The sequence below is a fragment of the Cryptomeria japonica genome, chromosome 3, assembly GCF_030272615.1.
Source record: "Cryptomeria japonica chromosome 3, Sugi_1.0, whole genome shotgun sequence".
NCBI classification, from domain to species: Eukaryota; Viridiplantae; Streptophyta; class Pinopsida; order Cupressales; family Cupressaceae; genus Cryptomeria; species Cryptomeria japonica.
Genome location: NC_081407.1, coordinates 481,952,145 through 481,969,772, shown reverse-complemented (window position 1 = coordinate 481,969,772; position 17,628 = coordinate 481,952,145). Strand labels below are relative to the sequence as shown.

General features: G+C 36.2%; 1 protein-coding gene across 2 annotated transcripts in view; it reads left to right on the top strand.

The window, feature by feature from the left end:
• The window catches only part of LOC131045273 (uncharacterized), a 37,298-nt gene that overhangs the window by 6,586 nt on the left and 13,084 nt on the right, over positions 1-17,628 (top strand). Inside the window, exons 5-10 of one of the 2 annotated variants that reach the window (XM_057978831.2) lie at positions 8,871-9,996; positions 10,099-10,153; positions 10,270-10,351; positions 10,470-10,550; positions 10,953-11,057; positions 11,156-11,205. In XM_057978831.2, coding sequence (XP_057834814.1) covers positions 8,871-9,996; positions 10,099-10,153; positions 10,270-10,351; positions 10,470-10,550; positions 10,953-11,057; positions 11,156-11,205 — 1,499 coding nt within the window. Of the gene's footprint in view, positions 1-8,870; positions 9,997-10,086; positions 10,154-10,269; positions 10,352-10,469; positions 10,551-10,952; positions 11,058-11,155; positions 11,206-17,628 lie in introns of both variants that reach the window. The other variant, XM_057978824.2, reaches the window with a different exon arrangement.

The following is a 17,628-nucleotide window of genomic DNA, read 5'->3' as shown; positions in this document are numbered from 1 at the left end:
CTTGGGATCAGGAGTTGTTTCTTGGTTCAGCAGGAAGCAAAAATCTGTGGCCTTGAGTTCATCAGAAGCAGAATACATAGCAGCCAGCATGGCGACGTGTGAAGCAATATGGCTTCGGAAGTTGCTAGTAGCCTTGTTTGGTCAGAAGGTTGAGACTACGGTGATACACTGCGACAATCAGAGTTGCATCAAGTTGACTGAGAATCCAGTGTTTCACGATAGATTGAAACATATAGACATCAGGTATCACTTCATCATGGATTGTGTACAGAGGGGGATTGTTCAGCTACAGTACATACCTACAGAGGAGCAGGTAGCAGACATTCTGACAAAGGCATTGGGGAAGGCAAAATTCATCTTCTTTAGAGATAAGATGGGTGTCGTGCAGAATAGCTTCCTCGCTAAGAGGGAGTGTTAATTATGGGTAGCTTGGACAGCTGTTCGTCCTTACCCAGAAATAACAACATTAGTTATGGGTAGTTTTGGACAGCTGTTCGTCCTGACCTAGAATTAGAAAATGGTTGTTTTTGTCAAACAAGTATTGTTAGGATAAAAACAATTGTTATTTAATAGTTGCTCTTTTTAGGTGACACCTCATAGCCAAAATTAGTTATTGGTTATTGAGTTGTCTTAATCTCAGCCGTTGGTTTGAATTAATCTTGGCCGTTGGTTTTCCAACAGAGTAGTATAAAAAGGGGTCATGGGTCATTTGGAAAATAAGAAGTCTTGAGAAGAACTTGCAATGATAGCAAATAGTCTTGTAGTGTTAACAAGAGGCGCAGTGATAGCGTTGATATAGCAGTGGAGGATATCAGCAGGAGATATTAGGAGTTTGTCGGAGTTCTGCCAGTAAGAGGCAAGGAATTCTTTTGTAATTCTTATATTGCTGAAGATTAATATATTTTCCATCTGTAGAACTGGTTTTCCCTTAGGGGTTTTTCCAGGGACGATTGTCCAAAAATATTGTGTCCTTGTGTTGCTTATTTCTTTCCGTATTTTTAGTGAAGTTGCAGTTGTGTTATTTTTCGATATTCAGCTGTAAATTTATTTTCAGCAGTTAAATAATTTTTATGAGATAGGAGATTAATAATCAGTGACTGCAATAGAATTTCTACATGTAAGACCGTTGAATATCTGACTAATATTTTAGCATCTAGAGATCATCTAGGAGGTAGTTGACATTTAAAGAATGACAGTGCATTTTATTTCTTTGTGCTCCGGGTGTTGATTATGTAGTTATACTTGAATTTCCAACCAACAGTTAAATTTTGATTAGTTTGGGGGTATGCAGACACAATCCCAATTGAGTATAATGCGGAAAGGAATGCCATGTTCAAAAGACTCAAAAGATTTAAAAGATAAACTTCTGAAAAGGAAAAATGGATAGCATGCAGTATTTTTGCTCTTTAGGCTACATCTAGATGGAGAAGAATAGATAAGTATAATATGCTAAGTAACTTTTTTTTAAGATCGAAGCAATATCACTTTTGAATGTGATTAACTCAAACAAGTTTTGAAGTACGTTTTCCTTATAGTGGGCCTTGGAGATTGATGGTCTTTAGATTTTAATCTGTAGGCAAGATTTTGCTATTTTGTGTTATGGAACCATATGGTAAAATGCATAGTTTGCAAACTTTGCGAGTACTCTCCGAGTTGCCATACTCTCTATTTTTTTGCTCTGTGAGTTTTACAAGTTTAACTTGCAGTTTTTATAGACACAAGAAAACGTGGGTGAAGTGCTGGTTAAATGTGTTTTTAACACATTTTTTTGCTATAAAACTTATGCGTTTTCTCTTTTGAGATGTCAATTTTTAATTTAATACATTTTGTAATTGAATTTTAAAAAAAAAGAAGTTTTTTTTAAGAAATTTTAAGTTTTAGTACTTTCTAAGTTGCCGAGTTTTTGTCAAGTCCTTGCTGAGAATTTGCCAACTTTTTGCCAAGTCGAAAATTTTGGGCTTGCCGAGTACTCTCTGAGTCGAGGTCTGTGAACTACAGTAAAATGCACTAGATACCATTGTAAAGCATTTAAGAAGAAATTTCTACCCATATTGAAGGAGAAAAGAAAGTATACTAGAGTTCATGAGTGACCAAAATAGGTAAATGGGACTCAAGAATGGATCCACATGCGATAGACAATAATTAAGAACAAAACTAACAAAATTGAAAATCCAATTCTAGGCCATTTTACCGTCCCATGTTTATTTTATTTGAATAATTGTCTGGGTTGAGTGTGACACCTCGCGAAGCCACAAGTAATCAAACTGCTAGGCAAATCGAAGATAAGATTTGTTAGGAAGTGAAATTTACGCCATTGTGAAACTTGTTTTGATTGCTTTCCAACAATGTGTACAAGCTTTGCAATTCTACTACACAATTGTAATATGAGCTGTTGTGCGTAATGTTTGAGCTGGTGCTAGAATGATGCTTGTAGATTGACTTGAAACTGTTACACCAGAGACAGAATGGGCTACCTTGTTTGACCCGAACTCGTTGGGTCTTTGACTTACGACTTCAACGAGCACAGTTTTCTACCATCACCAATCATTTTATTTTTCAAAAAAAAATCTGGCTTTCTTGTAACCAGAATTTTCTTCCCTTTACTGTAGAATTAATTTAAAAAGACTTAGATGTCAATAATATTATTTATGGTGAAAAATGCCCTCTGTTGCTAAAATTGTGAAGGGAGACACATTGTTATATAGTAATAGCATTCACCCATAGACACAAATCTGAACTGATACGGAAATCTGAATTTGGAAGATGAAAACTGTCTAATGTACTATTGCATGCTGATAGAATTCGTCAGATACACAACAAATCTACTCAGATTCTAATGCTTCTAAGTTAATAATCACTATACCAGGAAATGAATAAAGAATTTTTATATTCATCATTTTGGAGCTTAATTACAAAGAGTAACTTACATATATATAGGCCTTTTGGATCTATGAATTCAGGAGATGGCATGTCCAAGAGGCAAGAGTTTAACTCACATTTACTCCTAGTTAGGAGGAGAGTTAACTTACTTTAAACAGCATTATAGATGGAGTATAACTCATTTTAGACTAGGTAAGTATCAATCAAGTGCATAAATCAACGCATATGACTTATTGACACAACTACCTAAGTATGCTTGAATAGAATAATAAATAAAATATAAATAGTAATTATTCTAGCCTAGTGAACTAAATTGAACCTAGACTATTGATAACATTTTATAATTCTAACACCCCTCTTAAGTAAATTTAGGGAGATAGAAAATCCTCAAAGGTGGCTCTGGGAAACTAGCTTGATCACGTCGTTATGTAAAATGTGTTCCACTCTAGATGAAGATAGTGTAACCCCCCAGAGGAAGAGAGAAAATCTGTATGAAAAAGCTTTATTCCAAAGAGAGGATGATGTATGAATGATTCTGGAAGTTGCTTGTGTACCTCGACACCGATGTTGAACTGTGACTGAAACAATACAAATGGCAATCGATTTGAGATGAATCAGTTGTGAGTTTCAGGAACATTAACCAAAAGTGAATGTCTCTTATTTTGAGGTGTGAACCAATATGTTGAGTCAATGTGGTGTAGAGAACAAAAGGATCTAGATGCCTTGTGAGCTTTTATCAAGATGGAGGTGGAATCATAGTGTGTTGTGTGACTAAATTGCACATCCCACAATATGTCTAGTTGAGTAGAACCATTGGAAGCTCATGGATTAAGCTCTCTAGGATGGAACTTTATTTTAGTTTGTAATTACAAAATGCCCATGAGTTAGTCCTCACAAGACAAGTACAAGTTAAGATGTTTGCATTGATCACCTCTACTGCCTTCATCTCCACCCCCAAAATAGGTCAATTTAGACACCCTTAGCAAGTCGCAACATTTGATACTTCATAAATTTGTGCATTTACAATGTAGAAGCTATTTTTTAGAGTTTGACAATGTCCAATGTAGACTAGACAGTTGAAAGTACAATCAAGTGCTAGCATAAGAACTAATATTAATAGCCAACACCGGTATGTAGTGCTTGCAAAATGATTTACTTTAAAAATTGGGACTCAAATCTGAGTTAGTTTGTCAAAGTTACAAGGCCTAGAAGTTCATAGAATTGGGGCTGCATAGTAAATACTGAGAAAATTGATAGAATGAAAAAATTGGAAGTCATCGATATAAGTAGATTATACTGTTGCAAAGTTCACAAAATTCTGGCCTATTTAAAAAAAATTACACTAAAAAGTACCTCTATATGGTGTTGAGATATTACTTTTTCAAATTAGTATCCACTTTTGAAAATTGCATCGAGAGAGGGGGTCTCTACCTTGGTGAGTGGTGCTATTGCGTTGGTCAATGGTGGTTTGCTATTGCGTTGGTCAGTGGTGGTTTATAGGTGGTGCTTGAGTGGCTGAGTTGAGCAATGATGGGGATTTGATGTCATTTCGACTATTAGTATGGTGGAAGGGCTGCTAGTTTGTGGGAGTGGTGGGATCATCGACTCTTGATAAGGTCTTGTAGATCTTGTTGGTGCCTTGCAGTGGGGTATAAGACTATACTCAAGCCTGCTATTGGCTTAAAATTTTTTATAGAGCATTTTCAAGCACAATAAAAAAACTTTTGAGTAAAGAAATTAAAAAAACATATAAAAATAATGTGTTTCATGGGTATGCGTTCCCCCTTATAGCTCATGTCCCCATCCCTCATGGCGTTTTGGGGACAATGGGAGGTTTGGGGACGTCCCCTTGTTTCCCTCCAACTTGCCAAATCGTCGGAAACTGACCCGGGACAGCTAAGCGTCCCCACAGCTACAAGACGTTTTTTCAATTTTTTTTCATTTTTGCTTCATCTTTTCAATCATCCAAAATTTGCACCCCTTCTACTGTGGGTTTTTTGTCACATCTAACGCTTTGTGCAGCTTATCATTGCTGCCCCTCAAACTCGTTAGGGTCTCCACACACACACACACACGACCTGCACACGTGCGCGCGCGCACACACACACGCGCACGCATGCATGCACACATGCACGCACACGCCCGCGCACACCCGCACACACCCGCACACCCGTACACACGCACACGCACACACACACACGCGCGCACACACAATTTTCTAAGTTATTAGAGGAGATTGTCATTACTTCAAAATTAATATAGACACATAATTGCGACATAAATACACACACACCCACACAATTTTCTAAGTTATTAGAGGAGATTGTTATTACTTCAAAAGTAATATAGACACTTAATTGTGACATAAATAATTGTAAGTTGATTTAACAATTTACAATATGCAAAAATAGAGTTGCATTGGAAGATAACCCAAAAAATGGGTCACTGAAATAGAAAAACGTTTCATTTGTTTTTCTCATTTGTAGGTTTTGTAAATGCATGAAATGAAGTTCTTTAAATTAAATTTAGGAAGATTTATGTCAAATTTTAAAAAATTCAAATCACATAGTATCCGACATGGTTGAAAATCAAGTTTTTTTGGCCACGCGTGCGTATAGTATTAGATACTTATCTGGGCCATATCGGATACGTATCCATTTTGTATATGGGGATGCGTGTGCCCAAGGAAGGACAAAGGAATTTCCAGCTCTGCTTGCATGCCTAGCTTAATTTCTTTTTTTTGGCATTTTGTCAAATTGTTCTGATTTTGACAAATTTGATATCAATCCGTATGTTTTCGGCCATTCTGGATGCAATGTTGTGTTTTCTTTCTGAGTAGGCCACTTCTACAAAAAAGTTAGCCAAATCCTCCCTCCAATTGGCTAGCTTTAACTTGCCTGATTCAAGCAAAATAAATGTGGATCCTAGCTAATCTAGCTGTTTTAGCCATAATGGTGAGCTCAAAATAGCACCACCATTCACTAGATATGCCTAAAATGCAGATGTACTTGCATTCATTACCTAGAAATGAACTAACATTGTGACATCATGGCTCCAATAACAAGTTAGAAGTTGTGACATACAGAACAAATGTACCCAGGATCTAATGCCTATAAGCCAATCACAAAATCAAGAAATGGTTAAAGAATTTCTATATTCAATATCTCTTGAAGCCATGAATCAAGAAGATTTCATGTCTAAAAGGTAAGAGTTTAACTCACAATTACTTATTAGGAGGGTTAACTCACTCCAACTGGCATGATTGATGGAATATAACTCAACCTAGAATTAATAAATGCCAATCAAGTGCACGAATCAAGGCATATATGATTGGTTGACACAAATACAAAAGTGTGCTTAAATGTAGTGGATAAATAAAATATAAATGATAATTATTCTAGCTTAATGAACTAACATGTGTCGACGTATAGCTAGGTTGGAGCCTTCTAGGGGCCGACCTAGCACGTTTGATGGCTAAGTGGCCTGTCGGCCTTAGCCATAATGATGATATAATTTAATACGTAATCATGGGCGGCAGCATGTAACTTGTGTAACTTGTAAAGCAATTAGGTCTGGCCCTAAATGGGCGAACCCCTCGTGCAATAATGTAACTTGTCAACATGTATTGGTCTGGCCCTAATTGGGCGCCATATGTAACTTGTAATTAGGGCTGACCTATATGTAACTTGTAATTAAAGGTCTGATCCTATTCTTGGCACCAAAATTATGCAAGGCCGACTAGAGACCTAAAGAAGGCATTGACACCTATATATGCAAGGTGATTTGAGGTCAAATTACAATCAGATCAGCAAATCATCTGTCTCTCTAATGTGCGACTTACCTCTGCACCAGTGAGCCATCTACTATTGGCGAATCATCTTCAGCGAGTTATATCTGCTATTCAGGCTAGCGATCTGCCCTCTGCTTTCTAATCAGCAAACATTGCAAGTGAATTGATATCTCCAGTCAAGCGAATTCTGTGTAAGGCTGGCGATCCATCTTCCAGGCTGGGCGAAGATCATATATGACTACACAAACATCATTCAAAGACAGCGAACTCCATTCTGGGCTGTAAAAGTGATTCACAGTGATAGTGATCAGAACTTCAAGGCAGATTTGTGTATCTCAGATAAGTTGTGTTCTATTTTGGATTGTGCCCTAACAAGGAACATTGTAAATCTGTTACTGTGGTTGATTTAATACAATCTGAGATATTCTTTGCTGGGTTTTTCACCTCCATGAGGGAGGTTTTCCCAGGGTACTGCTGTGTTATGTGTATTGCATTTATTGTTTTCTGTTCTTTGTTATCAGTCTGATCACAAAATTAACAACATGAATCTAGACTAGTGAGAATATTATATTCTAATGCCACAGTAATTGAACCCTGGCTCAGTAGTTGTAGAAGTCAATTTTGAGCACTTTTTTGTTCCTCTCTTGCCATTATGTAATCTGTAGTACATATTATCATTCTACTGGCAACTTTGACATGTTAGACTCCAAATATACTTGGATGTCTTGCAGAACTCTTGCACTGATTCGGTTGAGTCTGTGGAGAGCATCTTACTCTATTTTGAGACCTGACAAAGATAACTTGGAGTACATGTGGCTGGGGTATGCTATGATATTGATTCAATCTATATTACAGGTGGTGGTCAATTTGGTAGCTATTAATACATTTGACTGAAATTCATTGAAGAGCTTAACCATGCTTATTCCATTGTAGTTTGACCAATTTTTGGCACAATAAAGATAAAGAAAATTTTGATAGAATCGGCCAAAAAGATTACCTTTTTCATTCTGTGGCAGATGTAGTTTGTAGTCATCGCAAAAACAAAGAATGCATATTAAATAGGCAAATGATAACATCTTGCCGATAATAGGGTCTTAAATGTCATAATAGTTGGAACACCACTACTAAGTACAAAGTAAATGGCAAAATAATGTAGCATAAAATCTAAATCTATGTGGCTATGCTTATTAGCTTAAAGTCTGTCCTGTTAGTACCATTGTTTGACTTTGGAATTAGGTAGGACTTACTTTAATGCAGATCTGGCAGTGGAAATCTTTCTTCATAGATGGGGTGTCGCTTGAGTTGTATAGCTGAAGTTGCTTGCTATCAACTTAAATAACCTTATTTGGCATGCTGTGTGCAAAAATACTACATTTCTATTGATATTAATATGCAGAAACAATAAGGGCAGAGTGCCTAGAAGAGTTCTCCTACTCAATCACCTGATTCAGTGCTTTTGTGATCTTGTCATACTTTAATTAAGTTCTTTTTGAGTTGATTTTTGTAGATCATCATTTAAAGTGAAATATTTCCAGGATAAAGTCTGTTAGTCTTAAAGTAGGTATAGCTTAAGTTACATGGCTCATATTTGGCAACATGACGAAACATTGAAAAGTAAAATTATGATTTATATGTGGCATAGACCAGCAAAAAACATGGCAAAATAGAAAATGACTTCCTTTTCATTCCATAAGAAATTCCCTCAGTTAACATTAAAATATGCCTCAATGAGGCGACATCCTTGTCATAGAGGGCTCATGATCAATATTAAGGCATTTGTTAATTTCACTATTTCATGCATTGTATTTTGTTCTATTAAGCATAGTCAGGAAACTTAGACTTTGATGATAACTTGACAAGCTGAGGGGTGATAGTAGACTTGGTAAAAACTGGGGAAAGATTTCAATATGCTTGTTTCAATGGAGTTAAAATGTGCAAGTATTTGGTCAATTGGAAGAGAATCGTTCTTATGGTTAATTCTTGAAGGGTGCTTCCTGGAAGTCAACTAGAAAACTATGCATCTTAAAATGTGGAAGTTGTTTTTTTCCCTGTTCTGTAGCACATTATTAATTTCTCTGATTGGGAAGATGCATTTTAGATTGACTGAGATGATGTGTGCACTACATTACTTTAATTATTATGGTCCTTTCATCTTTGATTTTTGAATGTTAAATCTAATGCTCATTACTATTTTAATAAGGACGAAGACACTGCCAGAGTAATAGGATCAAGCTCATACAATACTCTTCAGGAAAAGCTTGTAGCTTTGAATGAGAGAAAAACACATGAGTTGAACACTAGAGTCATTGAAGAAGATTCTGTTGATTTTGCTGCTGCTACTACTGCAGCATTAGGGGTTCCTTCTCCATGCCTTTCAAGAGGAAAGTCATTTGAAGATTCTCCAGTTTCAACTCCTCGTGGACAAAGGGGAAGAAAGGGTGATGTTGAGGAGGTTGAAGAACTTAAAAAGGTATTGAGTATATCAAAATCTGGTTTAGTAGATGTCACCCCTAGTGATATCAAAGATATCAGTGAATCGGCTACTCTGCATCCTTTTGTGAGATTCGATAAACCGGCATGTGAAAGTTCATCTGATCCATCAGAGCACCACCCTCAAGATGCAGAGCAAGTAGGTTTTGTGAGTGAAGAATTGCAAGGGAATGGTAAAACAACTGTTGAGAGTGAAAGCGAGGTTTCTGCTGTTTATTCAAATATATTAAATGATTCAATTGATAAGATGCTTGAAAAGACTTATACAGAGCAGTCATTGATGGACAGAACTGGAGGAGACAATGCTAAATCTGAGGACTTTAAATCTGGTGAACTAACTAAAGTAAAAGATCTGGATCCACAATTTTTATTTGTGAAAACCTCATCCTCTTTCCCTGAAATGCACAATAAGTTTAGTATGGATGAGAGTTGTAAGGAAGAAGTAATGGTGAAGAGCCCTTGTCAGGAGAGTATCATTGATTCTGCGTGTGGTAAGCCAACTGAGGGTCTTCAGGAACAAGAAAGTAGTGTTTGCAATAATGCTTTATCTCAATGGGGACTTCCTCTCTCTGACAATAAGAGAGAACCAATTGACAGCTCAGAGGATGTTAGTTCAAGTTTAGAGGGCAGTGAACCTATATATGAAGGGGAAGAGTGCATTTTAGCTGATACTGTGCTTCCAATGTATGAAAATAGGGAGCCTCTTTACGAGGGTGAAGTAGCTTTAGCACAACAGGCTGACAAACAAGCAGTTTTGCAAGGTAATGGAATGGCATCAAAAGATGTAACATTGCTTCAAGAATGGGAGGAGCCTCTGGGTACAGCAGATAGAGAAGGTAAGCATGTTGTTGCATGCTTCTTAGGGAAACTAACATGGAATTTTGATTAAGGTTGTTTGCTTCTCATTCTTGAAAAAGTAATTGCAGCCCAAACTGCAGGAGCTTTGATTGACCATTTTCTGAGGAGTAATGCAAGCCAATTGACTGTTTATGGGTAGGGTGCTGGTTGATTTCGAAATTTGGTCAACTTCTATGCAGCTCATCAGATTTTGTTTTTGTAGTGGAAATTTGAAATTTCACATTTTAAAATCTTTTTGTATGTGCCTCTAGGCTTTTCTGTCTGCAAGAAGGATTGAAGGAACGCGAACTCTGTGTTTTCTTTCGCAACAATCACTTTAGCACAATGTTTAAGGTCCGTGGCTTCTAGAAACTTTTCTGCTTTTCCCATTTGTGTGTTGTTAAGGGTGTCTTATAACCTTGTTCATTATAGAAAGTTCTATTGAGTTTGTAATGGGTTTCTTAATCTGTAGTTGAATGGAGATATCTACCTTTTAGCAACAGATCAAGGTTATATGAATCAGCCAGATCTGGTATGGGAAAAGCTCAATGAGGTATGATGTTACTCTTTGTATTTGCTGGCTTTTCTTTTGTGTAGATTAGTATTAATATGCAAAGGAATTCTTTTGTTTTCTTTAATATATCATGATTCATGATCATTAGGCAATAGTCTCTGCATAAAATCTTTGTCTACAATTGTTTTTGCTTCTTCTTTGCAATTGTTCTTTCTGGTTTGATGTTACCTTTTTAATTTGAGATAATTATGATTAAAAATTTGAATGGTTTGTCAAAAGGATGAACTTGAGAAATGGAACTGTTTATTAATAGTTAAAACTAGCTGGCTGCGTGTTCTTGTTGTTGCCAATATTTTGGAAGATTAGGAGAGTTGGGTTCACTGATGTTTTTATGGTAAACAATCCTAATTTCTTGAGTATGCTCATACTTTCACGTATCAGGTCCATGGAGATACTGTGTTCATGACTGGGAAGTTCAAGGAATTCAAAGCAGAAGAGCAGGTTAACCCTGGCTGGAATCAAAATCATGCTGCAGCTAGCACAGCAGTAAGTATTGGAAAGTTAATTTATCGTATTTGGGATGAACATGATTTAAATGAATAATGTGTAATTGTTTTTGATCTGGTATTTTTCTTGGGTTTCAGGATTATATTGCCTCTGTGACAAGTACGCAGCAGTTAGATTCAGCACTTAAGTAAGTCTTCACTACTGGCTTAGCTGTTATCAAACTTATTTTCAGTATTGTCTTCAATGGAAGCTTTGGCAGTGTTGAAGCTTTTTTCCTTTATTTTGTAGCAAACACGTGAATCTAATTAAAGACGTAAACTCCACTTCATTTTGCAGAAATGCCTTCATTTAGAAGCTAGTTTTACTTTTAAGGCACTAATCTCTCAAAGACATGTGAATTAGGAGCATGTATTTATAACTTATTTATTTCAAAAGTATCATCAGCCAGGACTTAAGAATAAGGATTGCATGAAAAATTATAATGAATAGGAGTCTGTGTTTTGATTTTGACTATAATCGTGCATTGAATACATAATGAGCTCAAGCTTACTTGTGATGATGAACATTTTTGCTAATTGGTCTATTAAATGATTAAATGCCAGAGGAAACCCTAATTGTTAGGCAAAGGGGCATTATGTTTATTTGAATGACTTATCTAGGAGTCTTATGATGATTATACATAGCTTGCACTTTCAAGCATTGGTTAGTGTAGATTCTGAGTACTATACATAGCTGCACTTTCAAGCATCAGTGAATATCTAAGTTATTGGTTCTTCCCTTTTGGCCTGGGTTCGGGTTCTGGTTCTTGCCCGGTCCTGGTTCTCCCTGGGTTCTCCTTGGGTTCCTCCCGGGTCCTTCCCAGGTGGCCGGGTTCCCTGTGGGTCCTGCGTCGCAGAACCCACAGGGAACCCGGCCACCTGGGAAGGACCCGGGTGGAACCTAGGTCGAACCCAAGAGGACCTGGGTGAACCCAGGAGGACCCGCGTGAACCTAGGCCCGTGGTTTCGAAAAAACAGGGCCACGGGTCAAAAAAACAATAAAAAACAATAAAAAAGACTTTTTAAAATAGTTTTTTAATAATAAAACTCTAATTTGCCCCTTTATGACTTTTTAAAAAAGACTTGAAACTTGAATATTATCTTTTTTGCAAATTATGAATATGATATTAGACTTTAGTTATTAGTTTACTGATTACATTTGCGATATATGAATATTTATTGGCATTGGCAATTAATAATTATGGATTTATGATTTATGTATGGAAAGTCACATTGTATATTTTATTTTTGTATGGATTGTATATATATATATATATATATATATGTATGGACGAACCCGTATCCGTACCCAAGATTTTTTTTTTGGCCAAATCCGCGAATCCATACCCGAATCCGAACCCGAACCGGTAACTTAGGTGAATATAGATACTGAGTACTAGACATGAATCATGCTATTTTGATAGTTGCTATTGTACCAAAAACTGTTTTTCTTGATCACCTAGTTAATCCATTCAAGCAGAGTGCTTATTATGTGCATTTGAATGACAGAAAGAAGGGCCCATACTTCTGAATTTGGGATTCTGGGACACATTCATGCTTAAATCAATTGTGAAATATCCCAGACTCGGATATTGCTTCAAATCTAATATGGGTTTTCATTTTTGCTCATTTTGCTCATCATAATATAATATTGTGACATGCAAACATGCAGATTGAACATGCAAGATCAACAATACAGATTTTTAAGGAAATCAATCAATGTAATACGGAGAATCTAAATAAGCCAATGGTATTCTTTGATATAGAAAAGTATTACTGTTTACAAACGCATGCTGCTGTTACAAATCAAAAGATGCCTAATGCCATCAAGTAACACATACTCGGAATGCCTCCATACATAAAATAACAAACCCTCTGAAAATCTGCAAGATAGATCATCTAATCTCCATGAAAACTGATCAATGATGTGCAACCGTGAATCCTGAGATGAATTCACCAAGTGGGCTGATCTGGGTTTCCATCCAAATAGCCAAAACCTCTAGGGTTTCCGTCCTAGGGTTTACCGACCCTGAAAGCTAAAGCTCTCAAGCTCTCAAGGAAAAGTTTCTTTGAAAATAACCACTCAAGAATGAATTCTCATTACTCTTTTTTTTCCTTTTATAATACTTTTCCTTTTTGAAAGTAATACTTTATTTTATCTCTCTTAATTTACTTTTTTCCGCAAAAGTGACTTTACTTTATAATTTTTCATTGATATTATTATAAAGTCATTTTAAAAAATAAAGTGGTCCAGCTGCTGATTAATTAAATTTAAATAATCCCATAGGACTTAAGACTATTTAACATTTAATTAATTAATTATCACTCGAAGAAAAGGGGACATTACAAATTGTAAATATTGTATCCTCAATCTACAATCACTTGGTTGTTAGACTGGTCATGTATTATATGGAATAAGTATGTTGGTTGGCAAGTAAAAGGTGAGGACTATTGAATGTTGGGTATATCAGTTGTATACAATTTTTTGGGGTTTGTCCATGGAGGTCCCTGTACTCTGCCCAAATTGGTCTGATGGGTTCCCTGGTGGTCCATCCTGATCAGAGTGTGGAGGGACTAAGTATGGGCTGGGCAGTGTCCTGGTGAGGGACCCTGGTCATAAAAAATGAACCTGTAATTGAAGAAACATCAGTCTCTGAATCCTCATTACTATTTTTGGGAAACACAACCCCCTTTGGAATCTCATTTAAGAATTTTGGTTCATAAGAAAATTATATACAGGGGAAACCATCAATAAGTTTATTCTGCACCTGTGAATATATAGTTCCTGTATCCAATCATACTCCCCAACTGTTTCATTCTTGTCCCTGTATTCAATGGTACTCCAGCGAACCAATGTAATGGTATAAGCCGCTGGTAACCCAAATTTTATGTTGTTTCCTGAATCACAATATCCTCCCATTAAATCAAATTGTTTATTTTCATAATGACTATATTTATTTGTTAGTAGTATATTTTATAATACCATATTATATGTTAGTAATATGATATTAATAAATATATTACTAATAAATAAATATTTAATAATTATTGTTAACACATTCTTTTTATTATTTATTATTAATATATATATGGTATACTTATTATTATAATATATTTTATAAATGATATTATTTGATATTTATTTATTTATAGATAATTTGGCTGGAGGCATCTTTATGGGCCCCAACCTAGGAAATAGAACAATTGTACATATGCATTCAGCCAAAAAGCCATTGGAGTAAAACAAAAATACAGAGAGTTATTATCATCCTCAATATAAAATGCCTTGTCAGTTTGGGGGTAGAGCTAAGACCAACCAATACTGCCAAGAGCCAAATGCACCAGCTTCATGCCAAGAGCCATATACATACCACAGTAGGGGAGTAGCAAAACAACTTGTAAAAAATCAGAGGCCATGACACATATGGCATCAACTCCTAGTCTTCAGTTAAATTTGTCTCCAAAATTGGAAACCATGCAAAGATCCCCCTGGAGTAGATTTAATAGGTTCCCCACCTACGCATACCAGAAGAGCTAACCAGAAGAGCTAACCAGAAGAGCCAATCTCTTCTCCCCCTGTAGCGTCTTTAACATGCACCAAACTACTGCATTCACCCATACCCTCATGTGGTTTAGGTGCAGAGACATCTAGTGCTGAGAAACTAAACCCATGTATCACTTCTTTTTGCCTTTGCACTCTATGAGTAGAGTCTACACAAAAAACCTGTATTGGTATGCTTACTTGAAACCTCTAAATGCTCCCTAGAGTGCATTACCATTAGCCCTTCTAGTAGTTTGTCCACATCATTGTAGTATCCGTGAAGGAGATGTAGTACCTGCTGTGTACTCAATTGTCCACTTGCAATGTCTCCTTTTTTTTTGCTAACCATACCTTTGCCAAGGGCTCTTCCTCTAATAACTTCCTTTCTCCCTTTTGACTTTTAACACCCCACTGCAGACAACACAGTTCAATTAAAATCCTTTGAAATAAATATTTGCAAAAGCCACAACCTTAGCTTTCAACAATGGCTTTGCCAATATGGATATTCATATAACAACCATGCAGCTCATAGCACATGAGCTAGGTGCTCCTTCCATACCTATACTGTTTGTACCTAGCACAATCTCAACAAACCCTAATGCCACGTGGTCATAGTAGGAGAATATGGCCTCCAGTTGTCTATCCAATACTGGACCTTTTCTCTTATGATCTCCCACAAGCACATTTTTATGGTGAGTCATCTTAAGTTAAAATAGGAGGACCAACAACTCAATTCTCCACACCAATACGCTTGTATGCAATTTGCCAACCTCCATTGAAAGAGCCACCACTACATATAACCAAGAACTGACAATGCACATTTGGCAGAACATTTAATGACAATGAATTCTACATGTGAGAAGCGTGGGAGCTATCTTTCCCCCCTACACTGTGCCAAAATGATCTTATATTGAAATCTCTTCCCACATATAAACAAAACACAGAATGAAAATCTAAATTTACCAACCTAATTCACAAAACTGATAAGAAGCTCCTCTAGCAAGGGAGTTAACAAAAGATAAGGCTGAAGATATAATTGACTCCTCAAATTCTGCCTAGGATTTTGGGAGATGGCTGTAAATAGCAGTTATTGGAGATTGATCCAATCCATAATTTGCTTGAAAATCAGTAGCTGGGTTCAAAATTCACTGGCAATGTTGATAGCTTACCTTCTCAAATTTTGTTTCAGTCCCCAATGCCTCAGCCACATAATGCTCAAGTCTCCAATTTGGACTTGTTCCCTTTTGAAGGGCTTTTATCACTACCCTGGTATCTCTCACCACAATCAGGCACAAACTTCAACTTTGCAACTAGAACCTCCCACTCAGTTTCATTATTTGTTCTGATCCCTAAAAAATAGGGACTTCCATACACAAAGCACCCTTTTAAATTTCTGAGACAAAATCCTCCACCAACATTTCCTGGGTTACCCTAGAGGCCCCATCAAAAATTAAACTTCATACAAATATTTTAGCAGGGGGAATCCCCTTCTTATTCACCTCATATTTATTAAATTCTTTGGGCATCCAATTACTTCTTCTGATTTTATTTTTTCACAACCCTTGAGTCAAAGATCAAACTGCCAACATAGACTATATATTTTTGATATGGAGGAAGACAAACTTGTAGTTCATATATACAGATAGAGTCCTGTGTGTGTGTGTGTGTGTGTATTTTTTTTACTGAAAACTGCTGAACTTAAACCTGAACTGGCAACATAGACTATACATACTTGTGATATGGAGGAAGACAGACTTGTAACTTAATATTTGAGTATGTTATGAATATTTGTATTCATGAAATATTGTCATGAACATGAGTATTCATGGAAGCCGCAAATGAAAAATAATAAGAATATATGGACTATTAGTTGAGGTCTATTGAGAGTTGTTCAAGTTTGACAGATTCACAGGTAAAAAAAAGCATACTAGAGAAATATTTGGAATCAAATTGTAGAAATGCACATGTTGGATATTGTCATGTGTCACAAAGCCATCAGGGTAGCCCTCGAACTAAACATGGCTTATGTTTAAGAAGTGAATTCTGTGAACAGAAGTAAATCTGATTAGGGATAATAATTTGCCAGTTTGAAATAGGTGTATAGAGAAAAGGTACAATGTGTTGCACTTCCAATGTGGAGGCTCCATGTGTGTAACTCTTGATCATTTGGGTGAAGTAAGTAAAGAGTAAAAGCAGAATAATAATGATGTTAAATTGAGTGTCATTTGAGACCACGTCTCTTGAAATAAATTGTGAAAATTGAAATGAATGTTGACAAAGATAGGAAGGCTCAAAGAATTTGTAATATATGAGTTTAATCAAGAGCTATATGGCTATAGAGGAATTAAGATGGAGAAGACTTGTGGGTGAGTACATGCGAGCTGCACGTGGTCTATTGGTAGCCATACATATTACACATGCTTGCCTTTCTAAGTTCCAAATAAAGTTGTTTTATTGGTTGTTTCAAGCTTTTGATCATGTTTTCTTGCTAAGCACTGAAATTAAAAATCATGTCAATTTCTTTGTGCCAGTATAATCACAAGAATGGTCATTGTTCTTGTTTTCTTGTAACATTATCTTTGTCAGAGCAAGAAGAAACAATAGTCATCTTCCCCTTACAGTCATGTTGGGCTGATGGATCATTTTCTAGGTATTTTCAATCGTACTTTTAGAAGTTTAGGTAGCATGCACATAAATAGAGAACATTCAGGCTTCTGTGGCCACTTAGACAATGATATATTCACCCTTGAAGTATTGCATGCAAATTAGAGCTTTTTTGTTAAAGTGCGTTCATCATCTTAAAATCCCTTGCTATCTCTGATCTCCAATTTCAGGTAACAAATAACATTTAGATTATGACGATAATATTCATTTTAATAGGTCTCTATGCCTTCTGTAATTGCATTTGCTATTTGGATTTGTGTTATCCATCATGGGATAAATCTGAAAGCCTATTCAAATATATATTTACTTAAAATCAAAGATATGGTCTAGGAACTGGTGAAAGTGAATTCAGTTGCCTTACAATTAC